This window comes from Empidonax traillii, unplaced genomic scaffold, assembly GCF_003031625.1.
Source record: "Empidonax traillii isolate 1590-97213 ecotype Southwest subspecies unplaced genomic scaffold, ASM303162v1 scaffold648:size464035, whole genome shotgun sequence".
In the NCBI taxonomy this organism is placed as follows: domain Eukaryota; kingdom Metazoa; phylum Chordata; class Aves; order Passeriformes; family Tyrannidae; genus Empidonax; species Empidonax traillii.
Window position 1 is genome coordinate 7,448 of NW_020955841.1, and position 23,173 is coordinate 30,620.

The following is a 23,173-nucleotide window of genomic DNA, read 5'->3' on the forward strand; positions in this document are numbered from 1 at the left end:
TTAGGGGTTTGTGGTTTGATGGTTTGGTTTTGGCTTGGGGTTTGTTTTTTTTAAGCTCTTGCCCCAGCCACTTTCTCCAGCATTGACTAACCAGAAGACAAGGAATTTTATGACAGTATTTTAACACATCGATCCTACATTCCCCAAGATGGCTATCACCACACAGCTACTGATAGCAATCGTGATCAGTAAAGATGGGATTCAAGAACCACCACTTCATGGGTGAAGCACAATACATTTCTTTGATCCTGTCATGGACTGATAACACCCAGTTGCTTACCTCAGGTCTAAGAGAAGGAAGGATAACAATTTCTTGCAAAGCTTGTTTAGCCAATTCCTGCCCTGCGATATCATCAAATTTGACAGCTGGCCCACTAACAAAGAAATGGAATACTAATTAGTCTAACAATGAGATACTCTTTTTCAGCTGCAGCTGACTAATTTAACACACTTGACTATTTATACAGAACCCTTTTGAGAAAATCTACAACTTACATTGCTAAGCATTTAAAAAAAGAAGTATTTCTGAATTGAATTTTCATCCTTTTACCAAAGTAACTACAAAAAAAAAAATACACCCAGAACAATCCTCCCAAAACCCCTCAACAAACTAGAGGCACTGATTTCATTCCAAGTAGACCAAGACTGTACTGAATTAAAAACTGATTTTATGCATTGAAAAGCCTAATTTTCTTCAGACTTACCTATCAACAACTTCATTCAAGATAAGGTTAGCAAGATTACTGTCCACATTTCTAAATATCTTCATGTCTTTCTTTTTTCGAGGAGCAGGGGTAGGAGTAGAAGGCTTATTTGTTCTGCTGTTTTTAGGAGCAGCCTGGAGAGGGGGAAGAAAAAAACCCAAAAAACCCAGATCAATACTTTAAAAGCACAGTGTTAACAAAACAACTTCCACATTTCTTTTACTCCAGTAGAACATAATACATTAACAAATACCAGATATTCTGATGCTGTATTTTGCTACAAATCATATTATCATATTCATACATGGGTAGAACATCATAGGCTCCAGTGGTGAGGGGTCTTTGGTTTGGGGTTAGGGTTTTTTTGTTTGATAATTCATTATACTTAACTATGATATTGTCTCCCAGCATACTCTAGAAATAAGCATTACAAACCACTCCAGATCCTCCATACTATAAGCAAGAATTTCTACTGCTGTCATACTTTAATAACAGGCCACTTAAAAGCCTTCATATTGTAGTAGCAATAACATTTTAACCACTTTTACATTCAGTCTGCTCTTTATTTTACTTTACAGTAGGAGTAGTGGGGGTGAGAGGGTGAGAAGGATGGAAGGGAAAAAGATGGGTCAACAGAAACGGTGTATTTTTCTATATTCTTAGTATAAGACATATTTTTCTGTTTCAGTCCCAATCTAACCATAACTTGCTTTTCAATACAACCTGTGCACATATGAATGCTTTAGAAGAGGAGGAACTCATAGGGGGAAAAATCTGTAGTTCTGGAGTAAGAGGGTTTTTTTCCCCACTATCTTTACATCCTGCTATCTATTTTTCTCCTAGATAGCCTTCACTCTGTTTGTCATGCAATTTTAAAAACAAGTATTATTTATTACTGTGGTTAAATTTAAAATCCATTTGCCCATGCACCCATTCGATGTCCCCCGGTTTCTAAAACCCACGCCGCAGCCTAGCTCAAGAGGCTTGGCCAAAAAATGTAGGGGTTTCAGGGTTTTTTCCAAAAAATTTTCTGCTGCTACAACACTGCAATAAAGAAATTAAATCCACTCTTTGTTCTGGAACTTACATTCATTTTTCAATTGTATACTCCTGTGTTTAACCTCACCATACCTTGTGAGTTGAAGCTGCAGAATTAGGTGCTGGTCTAGACACAGAAGATGACGATATCCCACTGTAGCTGGGCGTTCTATGGTGACCTGAAAGGCCTGTGGATCCGGTTTTTGCAACAGTTTTTGAACGAGGAAGTGAATTACTTGTGTGTGTTAAGGGATCCTTCTTTTTTGGAACTGCTCCACTTTCTATAAAGAAAACCAATGTAATAAGAACATTTGCTGCAGTCATACTTTTACCATCAACTCTAACTTGAAGATAGAATGTTGAAACCTATAATATAGTGTTATAGAAGAATAACTCAAATTTCAAAAGATATTTAGTACTATTAGGGGGATATTAACTGCTGCTTTCACCTAAAGTTAAGATTTAAAATTTTAGGAGCTCTCAAAATGAACACTAGTTAGCCATCTTGGAAAAGCCAGAGATAACTGAGTCCTTTTATCAAGGGATGAACACCATCTATCCCTTACAGTGCAAAGTCTTCTGGCTTGTGCTCTGCTGCCTTCTTTCCAAAGAACTCCTAAAATTAATCATTATAATCATCCCCGAATTTCAAGCCTTTAGATTCAGAGTCTTAATTCCTTAAATGGTGTTAGCAGTCTCATTACTTTGGATTCTAGTTAACACTACCCAGACTTTCCACACAGAAGCTTCACCAAGGCATTTTAAATTGGGAATACTGAAATAGTTATACCTGCAAGCTTCTGTCAGGTGTTTTTTCTTACAACTTTCTTTCACTTTAGGAATCTCAAAGGGTAAGTAAATTCTAAATAGACAGCTGTGAAGCCGCTTACCTTCCTACACTTAATTTTAAGTCTTAAAATATATTATACCGTTGATTCAAACACCACCAAACATTCCATTCACACTACTAATTCACCTCCACGATGAAGCAGTGAAGTCTCAAATTAGGTGACAGAGAAAAAACTTAAAATATTGGCCCCAAGTCATCACACTACAAGAGGCCATTTTGGTCTAAACAAAATAGCACTTGATTTCTACGTTCTCCATATGGGATACATGATAAAATGAAGGGTTTTGGCACAGAAATAGCATGTGTTAAACATCAAATCAGAGACTCAGAGATAAGAACATGCTACAGCAAGCAGGCAGGTTGGTCAGGTTGGTTAATGATTAGAGAATAGCATCAGATGGGAGACTTTTTGTAGCGGGAATACACTGCTGGAAACTGTCTAGTACAGTACTGTTGTTGGTGATGAAAACTGCAAATACTGCCATATTGTATATCCTTTTTAAAGGATTAAGAAGCCTTTTGATTACATAAGAGAAATATGGTTTCAGAGGTAAGGAAGCTCAAGATGGATTTCAGCTACAAGTTCCTTCACGAAGTTTTTAGAAATCTGCAACTCAATTTGATCTGTTTCAAGGAACGGGCCAAAAAACTCTGATTTTAAAGGAAATTAATGACTCTATGAAGTATTTTTAACTTACAATATTGCAATTCAGTGAAAAATGCTTTAAGTAAAAAGGGTTGTAATTTTTATTGTGTTTAAAAAATTCAAAGAATACTTCAGTGAAACAGTATCATGGAAGGATCACTTAACCACTACCATGTTCTGAGCCTCTTTAAACATACTACCAGGAGCAAATCTCTACACAGTCTGCAGGTATCCTTAACAACCTAGCTACAAGGTTTCTAAAGCCTTTCTTTTGTCACAAATGACCTCTTTTTAGAGTTAAAGAAACTCTACAGGGGTCACATCATAAACAATGCAGATATATCAATATGCAAAAAACAAGGGAACTTGAAGAATAGAATTAAGTACGTTTACCTGTAAGATATTTCTTGAAAAAATTAAACAAGAAACCACCCAAAACAAAACAAGAAAAAACACCAAAACTGGCTACTGATTAAGTCACACACAGCTCTAGAGCAGGTTAAATTTACTTAGTCATTCCCACACAGGAATTTCCAAGTCAAAAACTCTTTAGTCATACTCAGAAACTTTCAAGTTCAAAAAGCATGAATCTGTTAAAGCATCCAGCTACTCAACACTTTGACTGGCCCAATTTAATCAAAAGGTGGCCCTCAGTTTGGTTGGGTTTTTTTCCCCCTCAACCTCATTTGCACAGCTGGCTTAAAGTCAACATGGGAAGACTTCAAAAAGCTGAAGTAGTTTTTCTCCATCTCCTTCACCCTAACAAGTTGCTCAGTTATCACACTTCCCCAGAACTATTCCCTCCTATTGAGAATAATATACAGACACTGCAATTTTGAGGATCATAAAATTGCACACGTAAAGAGTATTTCAAGAAGCAGGAAATACAAGGGGGGAAAGAGGGGAAAAGAGAAAGGTTTAAACACAAGTTATTACTTACTGCAGCTGTACCTCCAGGACTCAAGACTACTAGGTTTATATATGTTTTGTGGTCAGTCCTGATGGGCTGCACACAAAGAAGCGCTGATGAACATCTCTTGAACATAATTGTTTGTTCAGTGTCAACTCCAGAGGGAAACTTCATTTTATATACAAATTCTCATTGAGCCAACAAATAAAAATGTGATCAAATTTTTCAGAATTACGGTTTATCTAAAGTTTCCCTGTTTCTAAAGTGTGAAGTGTTTAAGTGTACGTCACTTGTCAGAGAGCTCTCACTGTTTCACTGTGCAAGATATACATTTTGCTGTAACAAATGCAAAAGCCCAAAACCCCCTCTTTACCCATTTGTATTTGTCATCTCCTCAAAGACTGAAAATACAGAGCAAGTGACCTTAAAACCTTCACAGTATCTCCAGCAGCCTTTTGCCAAATGTTTCACTGTTTTGTTTAAAACAATAATGAAGTGCGTGAAGTAAGTTCTAATGGCAAAGAGACACCATGGTATTTTTTCAAGCGTATCTGAAACACTCAGCAGTTCAATTGTCTATTTCATATATATTTACAGGATAGTAATAGAGGGTTGATCAGTTTGATGTTACTGTCTAATTCTGGACAGAATTTACTTTAAAGCTCCAAGCTAACACCACTGGATTACACAGACATAATAGCTGTCTGGTCCTGAAAGCATCCCTGCAATTTTAATCTGCCATCCAAATATATACACAACACAAACAAATTACAAACAAGCAGGCAGCAAAATTTTGTCTGGGGTTTTCTGTTGGTTAAATTGTGGTAAGCTGCAGACATAGGTGCCAATTTCAGACTCCCTTACAGATATAAATGTTAAATTTATATATAAAATTGATATTATTGATATTAAATTTATATCAAACTGTTTTAAGGATAAAATAAAGTATAGATATGCTTGAACAAGTTTAAGAGAAGCTTGATTATATTAAATACCTGCAAACACAAAAAACATGCAGCAGTAGCTCATTTATTTAAAAAATATAACAACATACTTTATATTTCTAAAAAGCAAACCAATTATATTTTCTTTTGCCCATTTAAATCAGATTGAAGCAGATCTTAATAAAAAAGTTTCTACTTGTCTATAACTTTTTAAGCATCCAAGAGAAATTTAAATTAAAATTAGCAACAGCAATTCCGGTATTGCAGAACAATTTCCAGCCTTTAGTTGTGATACCTTAAATATCATCAGGGAATACTCCTCAGAAATTCTTCACATATGCCTATTGATAACCAATGTAAAGCGACTAAGAGGAGTTACTGTACATGGTCTGTGGACCCCACACTGGGAAAAAAATTCTCCAGTCTAGAATTGTCTGTACCTTTACGTAAGTAGTTCTATTAAAAAAAAAAAATCTTTAAATAACAATTCTTTCAAATATTCTATTCAGATTTTTCAATTTGGTAGACTCAAGTAATAAAAGCTACCTAACAGAAAGCTTCAGAAACCGTGAAGGACATGTTCCACGTTTTAAACGGTAGCACAGCTACCCAGGTGAGAAATACAGTTCTTTCTGAACTGACAGAGCCTTATCAGTCAGATCCACTGTTGCCAAATTAGAGTGTTAAAAATTACTTTACTGCTACTTGTTCTTCTACTTGGGAAACTCCTTAAAAATTCAGTATTAGTACAACTTTTGCATTTGGATAAACATTGCCAATATATGTCTACTATTAAAGACTAGCCAGCAAGTCCTTCCATGTGAAAACTGAAGCAAAATACTAGCTAGTTGCACAGTGTTCATGTTGTAGTAAGTAACAGAAACTTAATGCTTTCTCTGATCATACATCCTGCTGAGATTTACATGTTAAATGTAAAATGGTACACTGGGATTACTGTAATACTATCAGTACTGTATGCCCAGTAAACGTGTTCATAAAACTCAAGCTCTGCCTTTGGAAGACTGGCACAATCTCCTTTCCAAGCTCATTTAAAATCAACAACCCACAATGCAAAGGAAAACAAGCACATCTGAGGGAAAAAAATATAGGTAAATTGTTTTACATCTAATTTAAGACTGTTGTGAGTACAAGAGTGATGTATATTAAACAATAATTACGTATTTCAAAATAAAGGTTTGGATCAAGGCTACTTGTTAATACTCTTTAGGTAAGTTACTGCATAGTCCTCTGCAACTGAAGGGCTGGTGATACTGCTGCAATGAGGTCTTTGAAAAAAAAAAGTCACTCTAAATCTCTAAAATAAATTCTCAAGAAAAATCTCCAACTATTCAGGTATGTTTGGAAACTATGAATGAAAAAGACAGGGACAGGTGGTGTCTTGTATTAGAATTAGGTAAATTGGCCCGAAAGGCTGACACAAATAGGATCTTGAGAGAAGGAAGAATCTCAAATCAGTACCACTTTGGAAATACAAAAAATGTGCAGTACGGCTGTGGCAATAGGATATCAGATAAAATTATGAAGCAAAAACATCTGCAAAAACTTCGGCCTTTAAAGGCAAGTGAATGAAAGCAAAGCAATTTTAGACCAAAGAACTGGCCAGTTTTAGACCAAAGAAGGTATTTTGTTGATATTAAAACTAAGAATGACCACGTTTCACACTTCATAAAATCCTGGACTTTTAAAAAGCTCATGCTTTTAGGCAACAGCACAGGTAATACTTTATGTAGATAGAAAATTAGGTTTATTCTAGTGCCCTGCTGCTCAGTATCTCTGAAGTACCTCTACTTTCTCAGTAACAGCAGTTCTCTTATCTGAAGTAGCCTGCAAACTGATTTTGTACAGCTTCCTAAGAATTTGTCATCTAGTTTGTGTTTCTGAATTACTGCAGCTGTCTGTGTGAAAATACCATTTTTCCATGTATAAAGGAAGAACAGCAGCAAGATGATTAGCAGAGTAAAAAACAACCAATATACTACTTTTAAGAAAAAAGTGTAGTACCAGCATGTTTTTACAAACAAGGCTCCCTCCCCCCAACACCCAAAAAAGAGAGACATAAAAAGCAAGCACAACAGCACAGGCACCAGCCAATTAAGAAATTCAGACAACTGTTAATTGGCTGACTTTCACGGTACTGCCAGGGACCCACAGCTGCGGGAAAAGTTCAATACTTTCGGTAATGCTCTGAGTTCCCCAAGTTATAAATCTAAACTCTACCTTTGGCAAATGGAAATGGAACAAGCCTCTTGAAATCTGTTCAAAGTAATCAGTAGATGCCTGGTACCTAATTTTTTTTTAGGACCTGCTCTTGATCCCTTCTGTCCCTTCTCAGATCCCATCAAGTTTGGTACATGACCATTTCTCTGGCAGCCCACACTCCTTTTCAGAAAGTGGTAAGACTCTCAGAAAAATGCACTCCCAGAAGGTTGTGGCTCTTTGCAGTCATTTCACTGCCATTTCCTTCACAGTTTTGCAAAAGTGGTTCGTCTTCTCTAAATCACCTGGAGTATGACTGCAAGTGTGTAAATTGACTCATATCACTTTCCACAAGTTTACTCATAGTGACCACCTTCTGCTACAATAACTTCTGTGAATACAAACACCTGACAAAGAACTGGCAAAATGTTTCTTTATTTCCAGTAGATACCAATGAATATTCTATGCTTTATTACTAACATATTAAGTAAAATAACAGTTTTAAGAGAGAAAATTCCATCTAACCTTCTCCTGCAGTATCCAATTCTGAGACACACTGAGACAAAGGTACAAGAAAATATTACGAGTTTAAAGAAAAAGCTGTTCATATTAAATAGAATATGTTATCAACTTTTGTGTGTCTATCTATGTACTTGTTCATTCAGTCTCTAGCCAGCCTGCTAAAAAGACAGGAGTTGTTCTGGACCATTGAAGGTAGAAGGTTCAACATCAGTATACCTAAGAATTTAAACCAAAGAGCCGTTTTAACTACACTTTTTTCACAAACGCAGTTAAACAAAACTACCACACAGAGAATAATGTAAAGGTGCCTAACATGACACAGTAGTTTAACTTCTTATACCTTGGAAAGAATAAAACTAAACAGTAAGATGACTTGAGAAAAATATCTGAGAAAAAAAAAAACACACACACACAAAACCAAAACCCAAACAGAAGCATGTGGTACACACTAAGTTTCAGTTTACTTACTTCAAAAACTGAATGCTGCTCTTGACTCAGACAAGCTTTATGAACTTCCATGCTTGTTAGCTCTCTATTTAACCTCATTGTAGGCTACTGTAATTCACTGAATTTGTTGAAATCACAATTGTGACAAGAGCTTACTGCTGGCTTAAAACACTCCCCAAAAGCAGTTCCCAAACCTCACAGTAACTTTACCCTTTCTGTATAAAGAAACAGGTTTATTTCTGCTATTTTAGTATACCTGGTTAGTCTTCTGGGAAAGGATTAAAACCACCTTTCTTGACAAAACAAGAGCTGTTGTGGTCCCCCCCTGGTTTTAACTCTGTATCACATTCTCAGTGTAAAAACCCCATAAATTTAAAGTAGCTTAACATAAATGCACATTCACTCACACAATATCATAAAGAAAGAACTACCTATGTAGGCACAATATATAACCTACATATCTGACATTGACACTTTCCTTGAAAAATGTAACATGAGAAATATGTTCAAAAACGTTGTTTTAGTAAATAGTTATGAATTCTAAGACAGTCACTGTAAGAGAACTGAATACTACAAAATAAAACAGTGTTGTCAAAGCCATGGAAAGGATGGGACGTATTTTATACAAAGCCTTTAAAAACAGAAATATAAACAATTTTTCTTTAAAGTTGGTGGGACCAGAACATAGCATTGCATTATTTTTCCCTGTAATACACCAGAAACTGAGAGACATCCCCTCAATAGGTGCCGGTAAAACCAAACCCACCTGACTGGAGATGTCCATTGCGGCATGCCAGGTTAGTACTGTCATTATAGACCTCCATTTGCGGCTTGGAAATTTGCAAAACTGCCTGCAGCTTCTCTACATAGTAGACAGAGGGGGAGGGAGGAAAAAGGATAAAATAAACAAACAAAAACCAAAAATGAACCAAGAAAATTTATGTATGTTGAACACACAAATGTCAAGTTTGGCTTTGTTATAGTTAAAGATAAAAGGAATATTTCTAACTATTCTACAACATTTAGCAAACTTATAAGAAAATTCTGTTAGTATGAGCATGACTGAAAACAGCTTTAAAACTCACCATTTACGGCTGAGTTAATTACTACAATCTTTCCAGTCTAGTGACTGTGGTTACTTTTCCAAAGCCATGTTCAGGATTGAATCTATTTAATTTACTAAATATTTGTGCTGATAACCCATTTCTCAAAGTCCTCCCTAAGGTGTTACTTTTGATCAACTGTACTGAGTCATCACTTCTTTGCATATTAAATGTTTCACTTAAGTAGTAACAGCCAGTAAACATTTTACAGAAACCTCAAACTTCAAGCAAAACATATATACATTACAATTATGTCTTTTAAGATCTCTATTTAGAAATATAATTGCTTAGAAATTATGTTAATAAAACTGTCATGCAAACTATTCTTTAGGAATATTAACCTCAGAAACATCTGAATATAACAGTTATATTATAAAGTTAAAGGAGAAAGAAATTAACTTTGAGAAGTAATGAGAAACAGCCAAACCATAAGTCAAAGAGTGTAAGGCTGAAAACACAAAAAAAGAATTAAAGACTACTTGTTCTCTGCAGCTCAGCTATCAGCTCCTGCTTTTCCCACTGCAGTTTAAAACCTCTAGGCCTTACTTTTGGGGCACTCTACTGTCTCTCCCACCTTTATTTCACAAAAATCCTCTGGTTTTATAATCAAGACATGGTTTGTAAGGATGCAAGGCATACATTGCCAAGCTCTTCTTCCCTTCCCCCTTTTTTTTTTCTGCTCACCCCCAAGAGATAACAGTACCAAGAAGCTGCAGGACAGGAGATGGCCAAGTAGAGGAGCAATGTCCTCTGGAAACATGAAAGCACATACTGCAAAAGCAGACAAATTCCACTGAAAATATGCACACTCGAGGTCATCAACGCCCTGATTGGAGGAAGAATTGCCATTGCAGATCATTGCTGCCAGATCATACAAACCAACAAGCATGAGCACTTCCTTCCTTACGCTTATCTATTACAGATCTCTGTCCAGTCTTTCTGCTGTATTCCTTTCTTCTTCTTCTTGCTCCTGATCATTCACTGCTTTGCCTCCCTGAATAATATCTTTACACCTCACAATAATGAGGCTTAATAATAATATTCATACGGAACAAGATGAGGTTTAGGTGAACACTTAGAAGCCACAGGCAAATCCGAAAAGCTTAAGTTCAGGATTAGTATGTGCACCCAAGGTTTAGCTTTGTTTTAAATTGAAAGCACTGAAGAGTCGGGCACAGTGAAACAAAAAAATATTAGTCACACAAGAACAGCCTTCAACCAACCACAAGCTTTGCAATTTCCAAGAAGTTACCCTAATGAGCTTTCCTCCCTAGAGGTGTAAGGAAAGTCCTTTAAGTACAACTGACTGCAAAGACAATACACCATTTCAGTGGATGGAGCATTACGAAAGGAGACAGCAGAATGGTCTACTTCCTGCCCGGTGCATGCAATCAGAATGGATAGTTCATACAGAAGCTTATGAAGCAAATTAGCGTTAATAGACTTTTTAAGATACTAGATAATCAGTTATGTTTTGGAGAACATTTCTGCATTTTAAAAAAAAAAAAAAAAAAGCTTCCTAGTGAGGGATGATAACAACATCAATTGGCCTGGGCAAGAATTCAGGAAATGCTATTTTCTTCAAAGCCACAATTTGACAGTGGGGTTTTCCTACAGTTTTCAATGGCTCAGCTAGTTCCACATGTTTAGGAACTCCAGAACTCCAACGAAAAGGAAAAAAAGAAAAAGTGTAATCCAACTGTTGTCCAGTTTCAGTTCATGCACTGTCTTCTCATTACATTACATATTAACATGTAATTTTAGTATTGCATATAAAATCCAAAAAAAACCCATATCACTTTTCTTTAGTGACAATGTCACTGTAAGGTCCTCTAGAATATCAAAGATAACTTAGGCTATTAAATATTATTCCAGGGAATTAGCAGGACACCATCACCGCTTGTAGCAAGCGTGGGTAGAGCCCCTTCTCACATCTTTGTTCGCGAAGCCTAGCCATGAGTGAGATGAGAAAAGCTTTCCCTCTCTGTCTCCAGCCATTGAAAAAAAACCCAGAAGTTCACAGAATCTCATTCATTATTTCTCCTTGATGATACACAGCTGACATAAACCTACCAAATCAATAGCACTGCAGCCGCTGCCGTAGTTAGACAACACCAGACCCTGACTTCAAGGTAACTGATTTATAAAAAAAAAGTCACCCTGTAACACAAGCCTGAAGCAAAAAACCCCCCTTGCCTCCAAGAAAGTGGAGGATCCCAAAAGGTGTCCACTGAAGACCCTACGTATACAAGGGCAGCATTGAGGAGTATCAGTATCCTCCAAAGAGGATACTGATGAAAGGTATTTGAATGATGTGCCATGTGCACCCTTCAATCAAAATACTGAAGCTGTGCATAATACACAGGAAGGCACTTGTGGGGACAAAAGTCTATTCCCCTTTGGAAAGTCTCTCTGAAATAGAAAACACAAATAGATAAAACATAAATAGCATTAGAAGTGAATAGGATTGCACTGGACATGCTGGTTCTCTATCTTTAGGGACAACAAACTGCTGAGTTCTGTGTATCCACTGCAGAAAACAAATACCCTCCTGTCATTTTACATATATCAAATATAATGACTAACACGAGTGATAAGTTATCCACGAGAGATCAGTTCTGTGAAGACCATCAAAGCAGCAAGATTTAGCCCCTCATCTGAGTAAACACACAAGTAACACACCCCAAACCATGTCAAAAATGGGGGCTGCCACCAATCCAAATGGTAGAACTTGGAATCCCCCTGACAGCTGGCACCACTCAGAATTGTCAGTGGACTGACAAAGTGATTGAGTCACCCTGAGGTGCTTTGAAACACACCAGTAGCAACTTCAGCTTTCAGACTGTGACACGTTACAGCTTCAAACAGAGTAAGATACAGAAATATAGACTCAAAATGAAAACAGGGCTCAAAATAGAAAACCCATCAGCCAAGGTAAGCAGCTCCACCCACTTCCAACATTAAAAGGCACCAGTGGTGTGATGACACATGGTGATAACACACGGGTGTGATCAGACATCACACTCCTGTCAGCGGGGTCTTGCAACTTAAACTTGTGCTGATGTACCAACACACTTCAAAAAAAAAAAAAAATGAAGACACTGAGCACTTCCAAGGGACAGTTATAATCCATATGATTTAATTTTCACTTTCTGTGTATTAACAATGTAACTTGATTGACTGGATGGCATTTCAGTTAAGCAATCTACAATCACATCTCTGTCTAGCAGGCAGGATGAAATATTTTATACTATTGTCTACTTTAAGTTTGTTTTATTCTGTCAGTTAATGCAATAAACGACTTGCCTATTCTGTCTCAAGAAAAGGAGAAATTCCACATGGCTAAAGGAAAACACTTACTCTCTGCTCTTATGAGCTGGATTCATAGGAAAAATCATTTTATGAACCTTAAGAGCTTCAAGAACCTCATGTTTAGTTCAACTACAAAAGGATCTCTACACCACTTAAAAATTCCAAGTATCTGTTACTATAAGTAACAGGCTAAAAGCTATGTTTAGAATTGCACAAGCAATTCAACTCTAGATTACCTTAAATTTCCACAAAATCAATGTAAAATTACATATAAAGTAATAAAAAGAGACACTGTCAATACTTGAAAGTTGGTTAGATGGTATAAAAATATTACTCAAATAGATCCACAATGATCAAACTCGTAGGGGATTAAAGATATTGGAATATCTCCCCAAATCACATTTTTTTTCCTTCCTAAAGGGCACATGATTTCACTCACTCTTTTTTATCCAAATTTTGCTCTCAGGTACACTGTTTGAAGCAGATCCTCAGTGCAAACCAAACAAGAACCCAGACAGAACAAAGTACTAAACTCCTGATAATATAAAACTAAAAATAAAATAATATTTTACTTCAACTTATTCAATAAACACTGTTCTGTTTACCTTTCAATCTGCACTCTCAATGAGCAAACAAATAGTATGTGATAACATGTCCAGATGAATGGACTTCAACTTTAGGCTTTTTTGTGATGTTTACCCTTTTTTTTTTTTCAGTCAGATCACAGCAAGTGGTAACACAAGCAATGATGAAGCAATACCAACAAAATACAGACACTGTTACTTCAAGTTTAAAGAACAACAAATTTTTAAAAAGAAATTCTAGTTACTTGCAATTAGGATGTCTGCAACAAGCCATATTTTATCAAAGACTGTTGGCATGTAATCACTTTCTGTCTATTGTTCCCTAGTTTATATTATCTCTAGAAGTCAGCCTTTAACCCTAAGAAGTAGAAAATATCTTTTTTGCACATACTAAGATTGCACCAACAAACATCCATATTAGAGCATAGAAGCCACATGCCTCTTTCACCCCATATGCCTCCAACTTTTTACAAAAAGTTCTAAGGACACCAGGACATCAAGGGAAACAAAAGGGACTCATTGTCTTGTGGTTTTCACAACTTCCCTGTCAATCACCAGGCAGGACTACAGAGTCATAAAGTGTAAAAGAAGAAAAGAACACGAATTTTCCTGGCTGCTTTATATGCTCCTAGGAAAAGGACTTAGTAGAGCTCCAAACAACAGAGTGCAAGATTAAAGCTGCAGATATGAAAGTTAAATTGAAGCAAATTTTTTAGTTCACCTGTAGAGAGTGATTAAAAAAACCCATCTTTATCTTCATTTTACTGACTGAAATGAAAGCATTTCCCAAGTCTTCAGTTTAGAGGATGCACTGCACAAAGTTGTGGGTTTGTTGCTCGATGGGGGGATCTGTGGCTGTTTATCAGGCACAGTAAGATGCAATTTCCAATCCTGCCTGTTTTACTCTGTCCATTAAGAGCTTATATAGAGCGCCTTATTTTAATAAAGCTAAAACTATACAATATCACGCTTCTGAAAAGAAGTGACCTTACCTGCTAGTCTTAAAACTAAGAAAAAACTAGAAAAAAACTAAGGGAATTAGGATTTCACAACCTTACGGTCTACACAATGCTAAAGAATTATTATTATTATTATTATATATAAATTGCAAGGCAAAATGGTGTGCTAAGTGACAGTAAAATTAACAGAACATGAAGTGGTTACACTTACAGGAGGCACACTTGGCACTCAGGATCACCAATACTTCAAGCTTTACTACAGTTCCAATGCAAAAATCCTAAACTTCAACAAGAATTGAATAAGACCTCCTGACTCTATGAGTCAAGCGAACTATGAGAATGCTACTTTCCAGTTACTTTATACCTGAAATTCCATTTTCAAAATGCATCAACAGCACTTACTCTAAAGTAAAAACTAAAGAGACTATACACAGATAATGACTCCTTCCCTTTAAAAATCAAAGTAACACTCTAGAAGAAGGCATTACATGAAGCTGTGCAAATAATTACAAACTTTCCAAAGTCATGAATTGTAACTGGTACCTAAAAGCTGCAAGCGATCCTTGGCCATTGCCAAATTTGTCATCATTTTAGACTGGAGACGTCGAGCCCGTTCACACTGATCACCTTACAAAGAAAAATCAACGTTAAAACACAATTTGGCAAATAAACTTCTTTAAGTGCTAAAATACTGACACATAGTCTTCCCTCCTCTTCCTCCCACCCCTAATCTATTCCCTCCACTAAAGAACTTTGTTACAAAACTAATGAAAAATTCTAAAGCTTCCTATTTAATCAAGAATTTAAAGTTATTTGACACTATCTGCTTCACTGTACTGCTCTTGGAGCTGTGGTAACCCAAACGTTGCTTTGCATCGTGTCTAACATTTCATTTGACCTAAAATGTATGTTTTTTGTCACTGCATTTCTCTGAACAGAAGTCAAATAAAAAAAGATCTTTACAAAGCTTGAAAAGTGACTGAGAGGCAAGTACAATTCAAAAGATCTCACTTTGGCAAAATTAACAGATTTAAATTCAGTTGACTGTGTCCCTTTACATTTCAAAACATACAAAAGTAGACAATAATACCACTACTTCCTAAGAAATTCTGTCTGTCCAAGTCAAGTTTTTTTTTTTAAACTGTGCAATTTACACAGTTTGAATCAAATGCCACTGCTATTGCCCCATAAGTAACATGTCACCACACCATTCTAAACACAGCTGAGGAATAAAATAGCAGTCTGCAAAAGCACTTACAGGTTTGGGGTTGGGGCAGGAGATTTAAGTTATTATAATTACAGCATTATTCTGAGGACAGAAATTCTTAGCAAGTCCTTCACTACATCTGTATCTCTATGGTACATACCTGCTTTTACACTACAGATTAAAGTGGTTCCACATACAGAGATGGCTTTTTTTCTTTGCTGGAAACGTTCAGCTAGTTTGGCCTAAGCCACTCAAAACCACAATGTCAGACCATTCCAAATCGGGGGGTTTATTTTTAAGTTATACTGAAGGGAATATAAAATTCTGCATAAGTGAGAACATGAACTGTCAACTTTGACAAATCAAATCAGAACTCAGTGTTTTAGCATTCCCATTATATAAGAAATCAACTGTTTTTCTTTAGGATTTTCATGAATTGCTTATGATTTTGGAGAGTCTGAAAATATTTGGAGCAAAATTTGCATGTGTTATAGACACAGAGCAGAGAAATGGACCAACGTTCACCTACGGCTAAAACAAAAATAAGAAACTATCTTATGAATTAATTCATAAAGCAGACCATTCCTAGCAGCTATCATATTTAGCAATATTGATTTCTCACTCTGAAGAAGCCATAAACCAAAATCTGTTCCACAAAACTCAAAACTGGCTTACCTTGACCAATTACTAAGACAGCTATTCCTTTTTCCAGTTCTTCAATTCCTTTCTTATACCATTCAACAGCTTGTTCCTTTTGTCCTGCTTAAAAAGGAAGTGAACCAATTATTTTCTGTAATGAATTAAAGCTTAGGAATGGTTCCATATAATGCTGCATAAAACAAGTAAGAAGCAGGAAGAGATATTTTAACAAAATCCTATGACTTAAAGAAACTCTTAAAGGGACACTGTCAACTTTATATCTACTTAAGTTTCAAATAAGATTTTCTATTAAAAGCAGGTACTACACCAGCCTCAAATCACTTTTGCCTGTTTTAAGAATATTCTACATCTGCCTTAAAAAGATAAATCCCCTTAAATACCAATCAACCAAACGAACAAACAAAACGAGGTAAAAAAGCTCACCTACACAAATTCATTCACAACAGAAATGGTGAAATTAACAGGTTTTGTTTCTGGAACAGCAAATAGAGATGTACCTCTTAATCTTCCAGTGATAGATTATATCAATACCAAAGTAACACTAGAAGCATAGAAACTCAAGAAGAAAAGCAACAAGACACTACATGAGCGAGATGAGACACCTCTCCTCTGGCTATCTTTTGTACGGAGCATCTCTTTTGCCATAAGGCTATTTCTCTGTTTATCCTATTACGAAACTGCTGTACTGCAGGTGTGTGCCAAGTCTAACACAAAGCACAATGCAAGTAGAATGAAGAGTACACCTCTGTACCAACCACATCCTAAATGGTTATTATAGCAAATACAACCATGAACATGGCTATGCCTAACCAATGCTACATGACACCATAACATCAAGTAAACCACTGAAGACCTATTAATATCTACTCCATATTGCTCCCCTTCCGTAAATACTCCGCCTTAAAAAGATATTTGCCTGCACGTGGGAATACACTTTTGCAAGGTAGTTATGTCACACTAAGCATGCCTTTCCACAGAGGAATATAGCACATTCTGTATTACAAGTTAAACCTGATCAGCTGCAAGTGGTAGAAAAACCCAAAAATGCCTACAATGAAACCTTCAGATATCATTACCCTACTTTCAGATGACATAACATTTCACAAAACTATTCCTAAGTGCCAGTTACCAGTGATTGTGTTGCTTCTGCACTCAAATCTTCTGATAACTTCAGTCTCAAACCTACTTTCTAGAAAATATTAGTGTCAGTAAAAATATTTCAATATATTTCTAGAATCCTCTTCAGGGTTTTCTCTTCCTCCTCTCCAGAAGCAAAATCTTTTAATAATAACATTTGGCAAGATCCCCTGTGCAGGTAATTTCACGCTTTGCTCTTCTTACCAACACAAAGCACAGGAGCACCTTCCTACAGCCATGAACATCACACCCTCCAGGAATCATTTTATTACTGCCCTTTCTTCACCAGCCTCATACATCCTGACTGTTAAGGATAAAGCTAGAGAAATTAAATCATTGAAGCTGAGAGAGTTCAATCCTCTCTTTAGCCTTTTTTTTTTTTTTTTTTACTTTAAGCTTCTTCTCCCCATGACCCATAGAAACATTTTTGATTGCAGTGTAAATCTAATGCTGATTATAACTAAATAGAAATCAAATTTGCGATGATCCCAGCCACCTCTGCTTTGCCTGACTTCCGTTGCTACTCTGAGGAGCTGCTGCAAACATGCCAAGGTCATTAAAATTTCACTTCCAGCTTATAACTTTCAAACTTATAACAAAGTTTTAAAAGCACCATATCACAGCAAGCTGTTTGCACAATTTGTGCTCTGACTCCACACAGAATGGTTTACTAGTTTTCAGTGACTGTGACATTAAAAATGCAATAAATGTCACATTCCTTGGAAGCTGCTGATCAGCTGTATTGAGTCTGGCTGGAATGGAGATAATTTTCTACAAACAGCCCAAATGCTGCTGTGTTTTGGATTTGTGACTAACACAGTGTTGATAACAGAGAAATGGTTTGGGTACTGCTTGAACAGCACAACCTCAAGGTTTTCCTTTTCCCACGCTAGATTCTTGGGGGTGCACAAGAAGCTGGGAGGGGACACTGGCAGGATGACTGACACAAACTGACCTAAGAAATATTCTGTATCATTCAGTACAATGCTCATCAGTAAATTAATCTTGGGTAGGTGAACAACTGGATGGGGGCTGTCTTCCAAGGCAGCCATTGCTCATAAAGTTTTCTCACCTTTTTTTCTGACTTTTGCTCCTCCTATGTTCTTCCCTGTCCCACTGAGGGGAGGAAACAAGCAGCTGTGTGGATGCTTAGCTGAGGGCAGGGGTCAACACAACACATGTACCTTCTCAGTCCCAGGAAAAAACATTAAGCTTGATTGTGAAAATACCAAACCAAAAATAATTGCCCCAATAATTTAGAAGCACAAAAAATTACCAGAAGTGCTGTCAAAATTACTGAAGTGTGCACAGCTTCCACAACAGCAAAACCACCACATAACTAACAGATATTAGACAATTCAGAAATTCCAACCGTTTCACACACTGTGCCTAACATATGGTTTTCTGTTGGAAGCTATAAAAAGCTTATTTACACATTAAAAAAAAAAATCAAAGATAGACATATATTCCAGCAAAAATAGATAAGGAAATAACAAACCTATGCATTAAAGCAAAGTGAGTTCTTTCTCAGTGAAATGTATATTGCAGTTGCAGGGCTGTAACAGCTGTGCCACTGCTCCCATTAGCAGTAAAAATGATCTTATTAGATGTATGACCTGTGCAGCTAATTCATATACGATAAATCTAAGGGTATCTACAGAGCAAGTCCATGATTAAAACTGGTATTTAAGGGCTTACCCTCCAAACCACCAACAGTTATAGGTCACAACAGTGGAACAGGTACCTGATAATATAAGACTTAGGCTACTCCTCACAGAGCAATCATCAACAACACTGAAGCTTTAAGTTACCTCATTTTCTTTCATGCTTTGCTCACTCCTATGACCCTCAGTGCTCTCTCACTGTACATCTGTTCTAAATTAACCTTGCTGCACATGGTAGGTTTTCTTTCTCTCTCCCAGAGCTTGCCACTGCCACTCCCAAATTGTCAACGCAAAGCAAGACACATCCCTTGCTTTTATGGTGCTCTCAGCATGTAGCTTCTGCTGAAGGCCTACTCCTCTATTTTTAATGTCCTCCTCTAGGACAGCAGTTTCACTAAAGCTCAACTTAGAAGTGAAGAATAAAGGTATTCTAATGTTTCCATAGAATTTTAAAAAACAGCACAGCATGCCCCTAACGGCCTGCCTTTTGGCTGCTGACAGAACTGTGCTGCTGTGTTTAATGTAAATGGCTAAATCAAATGTAATAGCAAATATTTTTGGGGTTTTTTTTAATGTTCTAGGAAAAAAAAACCAAAAAACAAACAACAAACAAAAACCACCAAAACCAAAACACACAAAAACAAATACCTCACTCCTGTGTTTTATTTACACGAACCCTAAATGTCTTCCTTAAGGTCTTCTGGTCACACAATGATAGGTTTTTAGGTTTTTCAAGAGTGTGTCAAACACCTTAAGCAAAACACAAACAAACAAAAAACCCACCCACCCGCCCACACAAAAAAACAACTGCCAAAATGCAAGTAAGTATTTCTTTCTTTAAAAGTCAAGACAACTCTAAATGGCCATTTTGGGGGTCAAGTTTCCTGAAAACTCGCTTCAGCACTTGCATCATTTGTCAGGCAGCGTACTAAAGGATGGACCCTTATTATTGTCCTTGGTGCTTTTGTTGTCCGGCGGGCTTGGTGAAACCCAAGGCTTGTTAGTCACGCACCCTGTCTTTCGCCCCACTTTTTAATCGCCTCACCCCGACCTCCGGAGCAAAAACTTTATTGGGGCGAAATACGAGGGCCTGCACTGCGTGGGGAACGAGCCCGAGCCGCAGCTTTTTTAACCCGACCTGCACCTGCCGGCTGCGGCGGGGCCGGGCCGGGGCCAAAGCACCGCCACGGTACGCGGGCAGGGGCGGGCAGCGGGCACGGCACACTCCCCGCTCCCTCCCGCACCGACCCCCGCAGGCCGCATCCATCACACGAGCGGGTTTTGTTTGTCCTCCGCCGAAAGCGGTTCCCCGGCACAGGGCGGGAAGGCCCTGCCCGCCCACCCCCTCCCGCACCCCGAGGCGGCCGCGGGCGCTCCCCTCCCTCCCTCCCTACCTGTCTCGTCCTCGTCGATGCGCAGCGCCATGGAGATGCACTCGAAGGCCCGCTTGTGACACGCCCGCACGGTCTCGGGCGCCCCGCCGGGCTCGGGCGCGTCGCCGGCCCCGGCCCTGCTGCCCTTGGCGGCCATGAGGGCGCCGCGGGAGAGGCGCTCGCAGAGCCAGGCGAAGAGCAGCCCGAGCTGGAAGGCGACGAAGCGGAGCAGGGCGAAGGCGGCGAAGAGCGGGTACGAGAAGTAGTACAGGTTCCGCTTGTGCGGGGACGCCGCTGCCGTCGCCGCCCCCGCCGGCGGCACGGGGGGCGCCGGCCCGGGCGGCGCGGAGGGAGAGGCGCCGGCGGCCGGAGGCGAGGAGCTGGAGCCGGCTGAGCCCTTCTTCTTCCCTCGGCCGCCCGGAGAATTCATTCACCGCCGTCGCCATAACCCGCTGCCAGCGACTGACAACAACCGGCCATGGCGATGGCGGCGGCGACGCCCCTTTCGGCCCTCCCAGGGGGAGGGAGAGAGGGAGGGAAAGAGGGACGGAGGGAGGGAGAAAGGGATGCGGGAGGACCCTGCCGGGAGCGGGGCGGGGCTTTCCAGCGCTGTGCCTGGAGAGAGTCAAGGCTGCTCCAGCCGTGGCCGAGGCCGTTAGATGTCGGCACATGGAAACGCACCGAGTGGACGGAGGATGAATAATTTAATAGGATTAATTATTCTGACTGGAGTCGGGAGCCGCCCCGCAGGCACAATGCAGCGCGGATCCCTGGCGTCGCTCCCGCCGGGAGTCATTGCTGGAGGCACACGAGGAGGGCCCGGGGAATTCCCTCGCACGGAGGGACGTGTGGCAGCCAGTCACCGGCGGTGTCCGTGATTCCGCCGCCTGGAACTGCCCCCGGGAGAGCGTCCTCCGGCGCTTTGTCTGCCCCGCATCTCTGTAATCGACATGACAGCTGCCTGCTCACACAGAGGGAGCTAATGCAATTCAGTATACATTATAGATACATCGTCCTGAGAAGTAAAAAAAAAAAAAAAAACCACAAAAAAACCCCCCAGAACTCTATTACCACCCTCGTTACAAAAAGCGATCACCCAGTTGTCCAAGCCCTTGTCTGTCAATTACTTTCCCAGCTATAATATTTATTTATTTATGTATCCACTAATGAGACAAATGCTCCAGCTCCCTACTCTTCTGGTTATTTCAAACCTTAAAAACGCCAGGTACCTTTGAATTAGGAAACAAGGGGAGGCACCCACACAACAGCATTCCCACGTTCTGTGCCTACTGCTATATTCAGCCCTGTTGCAAGGCCCTTCATCTGTGCTTCAGTCTTCCCCCCCACACACACTTTTGGTTGCCTTGCCTATTGGTTGATCTTTTTTGCTGTTGTTTTGTTTTGTCACGCCCTCTGTTCTACAAATAAAATACTGAGCTCTTGATGTTAATTATGACAGATCATGTCTCTCCTACACCTCTGAACTGCACACAGTAGCCCAGAGATCCCAAACAGTAGACACATAATTCAGTGCACAAGCATTAATTAATTCAGTGCACAAGCAAGTTTTCCCAGTTTATAGCAAGAAATTGCAGTTGGTGCTGTGTGTTAATTAAAAGGACATGCCAAACTGAAATCACTACTGTCTGCCACGCTTTATTATGATTATTTATTTTTCCAAAATGACTATAAAACAACTGTTTTTTTCTTGTTTGCTTATGCCTTGTATAGTTACTTTAGTTCCCGTGGTAATGTGTATTGATTATTGATTTTCTTAAATGACTGAGTGGTTTGTTTTAATGACAGAACTGAGTATTTATTTTCTTACTGTACAAAACACAGAATTTTATCAAACTGGAAAATGTAGTAATGTACATCAGGTATTTTTCTCCTGGACTTGGTAAGAAGGATGATGTACTTCTATTATGAAAATAGTATTGAAACATTTTCCAGTCCACTCATGACTGAACAAAGTTCAGTATCTTTTTTTTTTTTCAGTATACTGAACTATCCTTAAAAAAAAAAAAAATCTTGTTTCCCGATATAAAGGTTTAACAAATTTTGGAATATCAAAGAAATTCCAGAAGCTTCAAGCAGGGTTAATACTAAGTAGCATTCAAAAATGTGAAGTGAAATAACTGAAATAATAATCTGACAACAGATTACTGAACTACTGTCTTTTTAATCTCATTACTATCTAAAGTGTCATGTCACTCCTGATTAAAATCGAAAAGCTAGTGAAGAAATAAGTTTATTGACAAGGATAGATTGAATGACAATAGAAGACAATGTACCTCAATCAATCCTGACTGGCCAATCTATTCAGTTATTTTTACTTAAAAAAAAAATTAGAATGACACCTTTATAAATCATGTGACTGTATCATGGCAATAAAGGAGTGCACCTGTTAGGGGAATAACAACAAGTTAAACCAAAAACACAGCTTCAGAAGCGGACACCAGTCAGGAGCTGTGAGAAAACCTAGAGAATCAGTTCACTAGTGTGGCTATTAAATATCTGAGTGATCTGCAAGTTGAATCTCCCTACCCTCCTACATTAAACTGGTTCTAACATTCTTTGGTCTTGTCTGTGAGCTATTCTAATTAATAATCTGGCATAAGATTAATGCTAGTTTGAAAAACAAAACAAAAAAACAAAGAAACAAACCTTAAACCTCATCAGACCATGGGATGGCTTTCTGCTGACCTCAGCAAGGACATGGACATTGGCAAGGGGTGGAAGAAGTGAAACCTCATTTTCTGGAGTGGGCAACTGTTGGATCAGCTCGTTCACCTGACTGGACTTTGCTCTGAAGACTGTACTTCCTGTATTTCATGAGTCCTCAACCTGGTATCTCAGCTAAAGGTTTTAAAATTAGAGCAGACTAGCACTACAG

General features: G+C 38.6%; 1 protein-coding gene across 1 annotated transcript in view; it reads right to left on the reverse strand.

The window, feature by feature from the left end:
- Positions 1-20,795, reverse strand: part of SPAST (spastin) — a gene marked incomplete at its 3' end in the record, with an annotated part of 26,722 nt that extends 5,927 nt beyond the window's left edge. The window contains exons 1-7 of the mRNA XM_027899168.1: positions 20,299-20,795; positions 16,119-16,202; positions 14,780-14,863; positions 9,045-9,140; positions 1,836-2,023; positions 705-838; positions 281-374 (exon numbers count right to left, since the gene is read on the reverse strand). Of these exons, the coding sequence (XP_027754969.1) occupies positions 281-374; positions 705-838; positions 1,836-2,023; positions 9,045-9,140; positions 14,780-14,863; positions 16,119-16,202; positions 20,299-20,707 (1,089 nt within the window). The remainder of the gene's footprint in view (positions 1-280; positions 375-704; positions 839-1,835; positions 2,024-9,044; positions 9,141-14,779; positions 14,864-16,118; positions 16,203-20,298) is intronic.
- Positions 20,796-23,173: the final 2,378 nt, after the last annotated feature.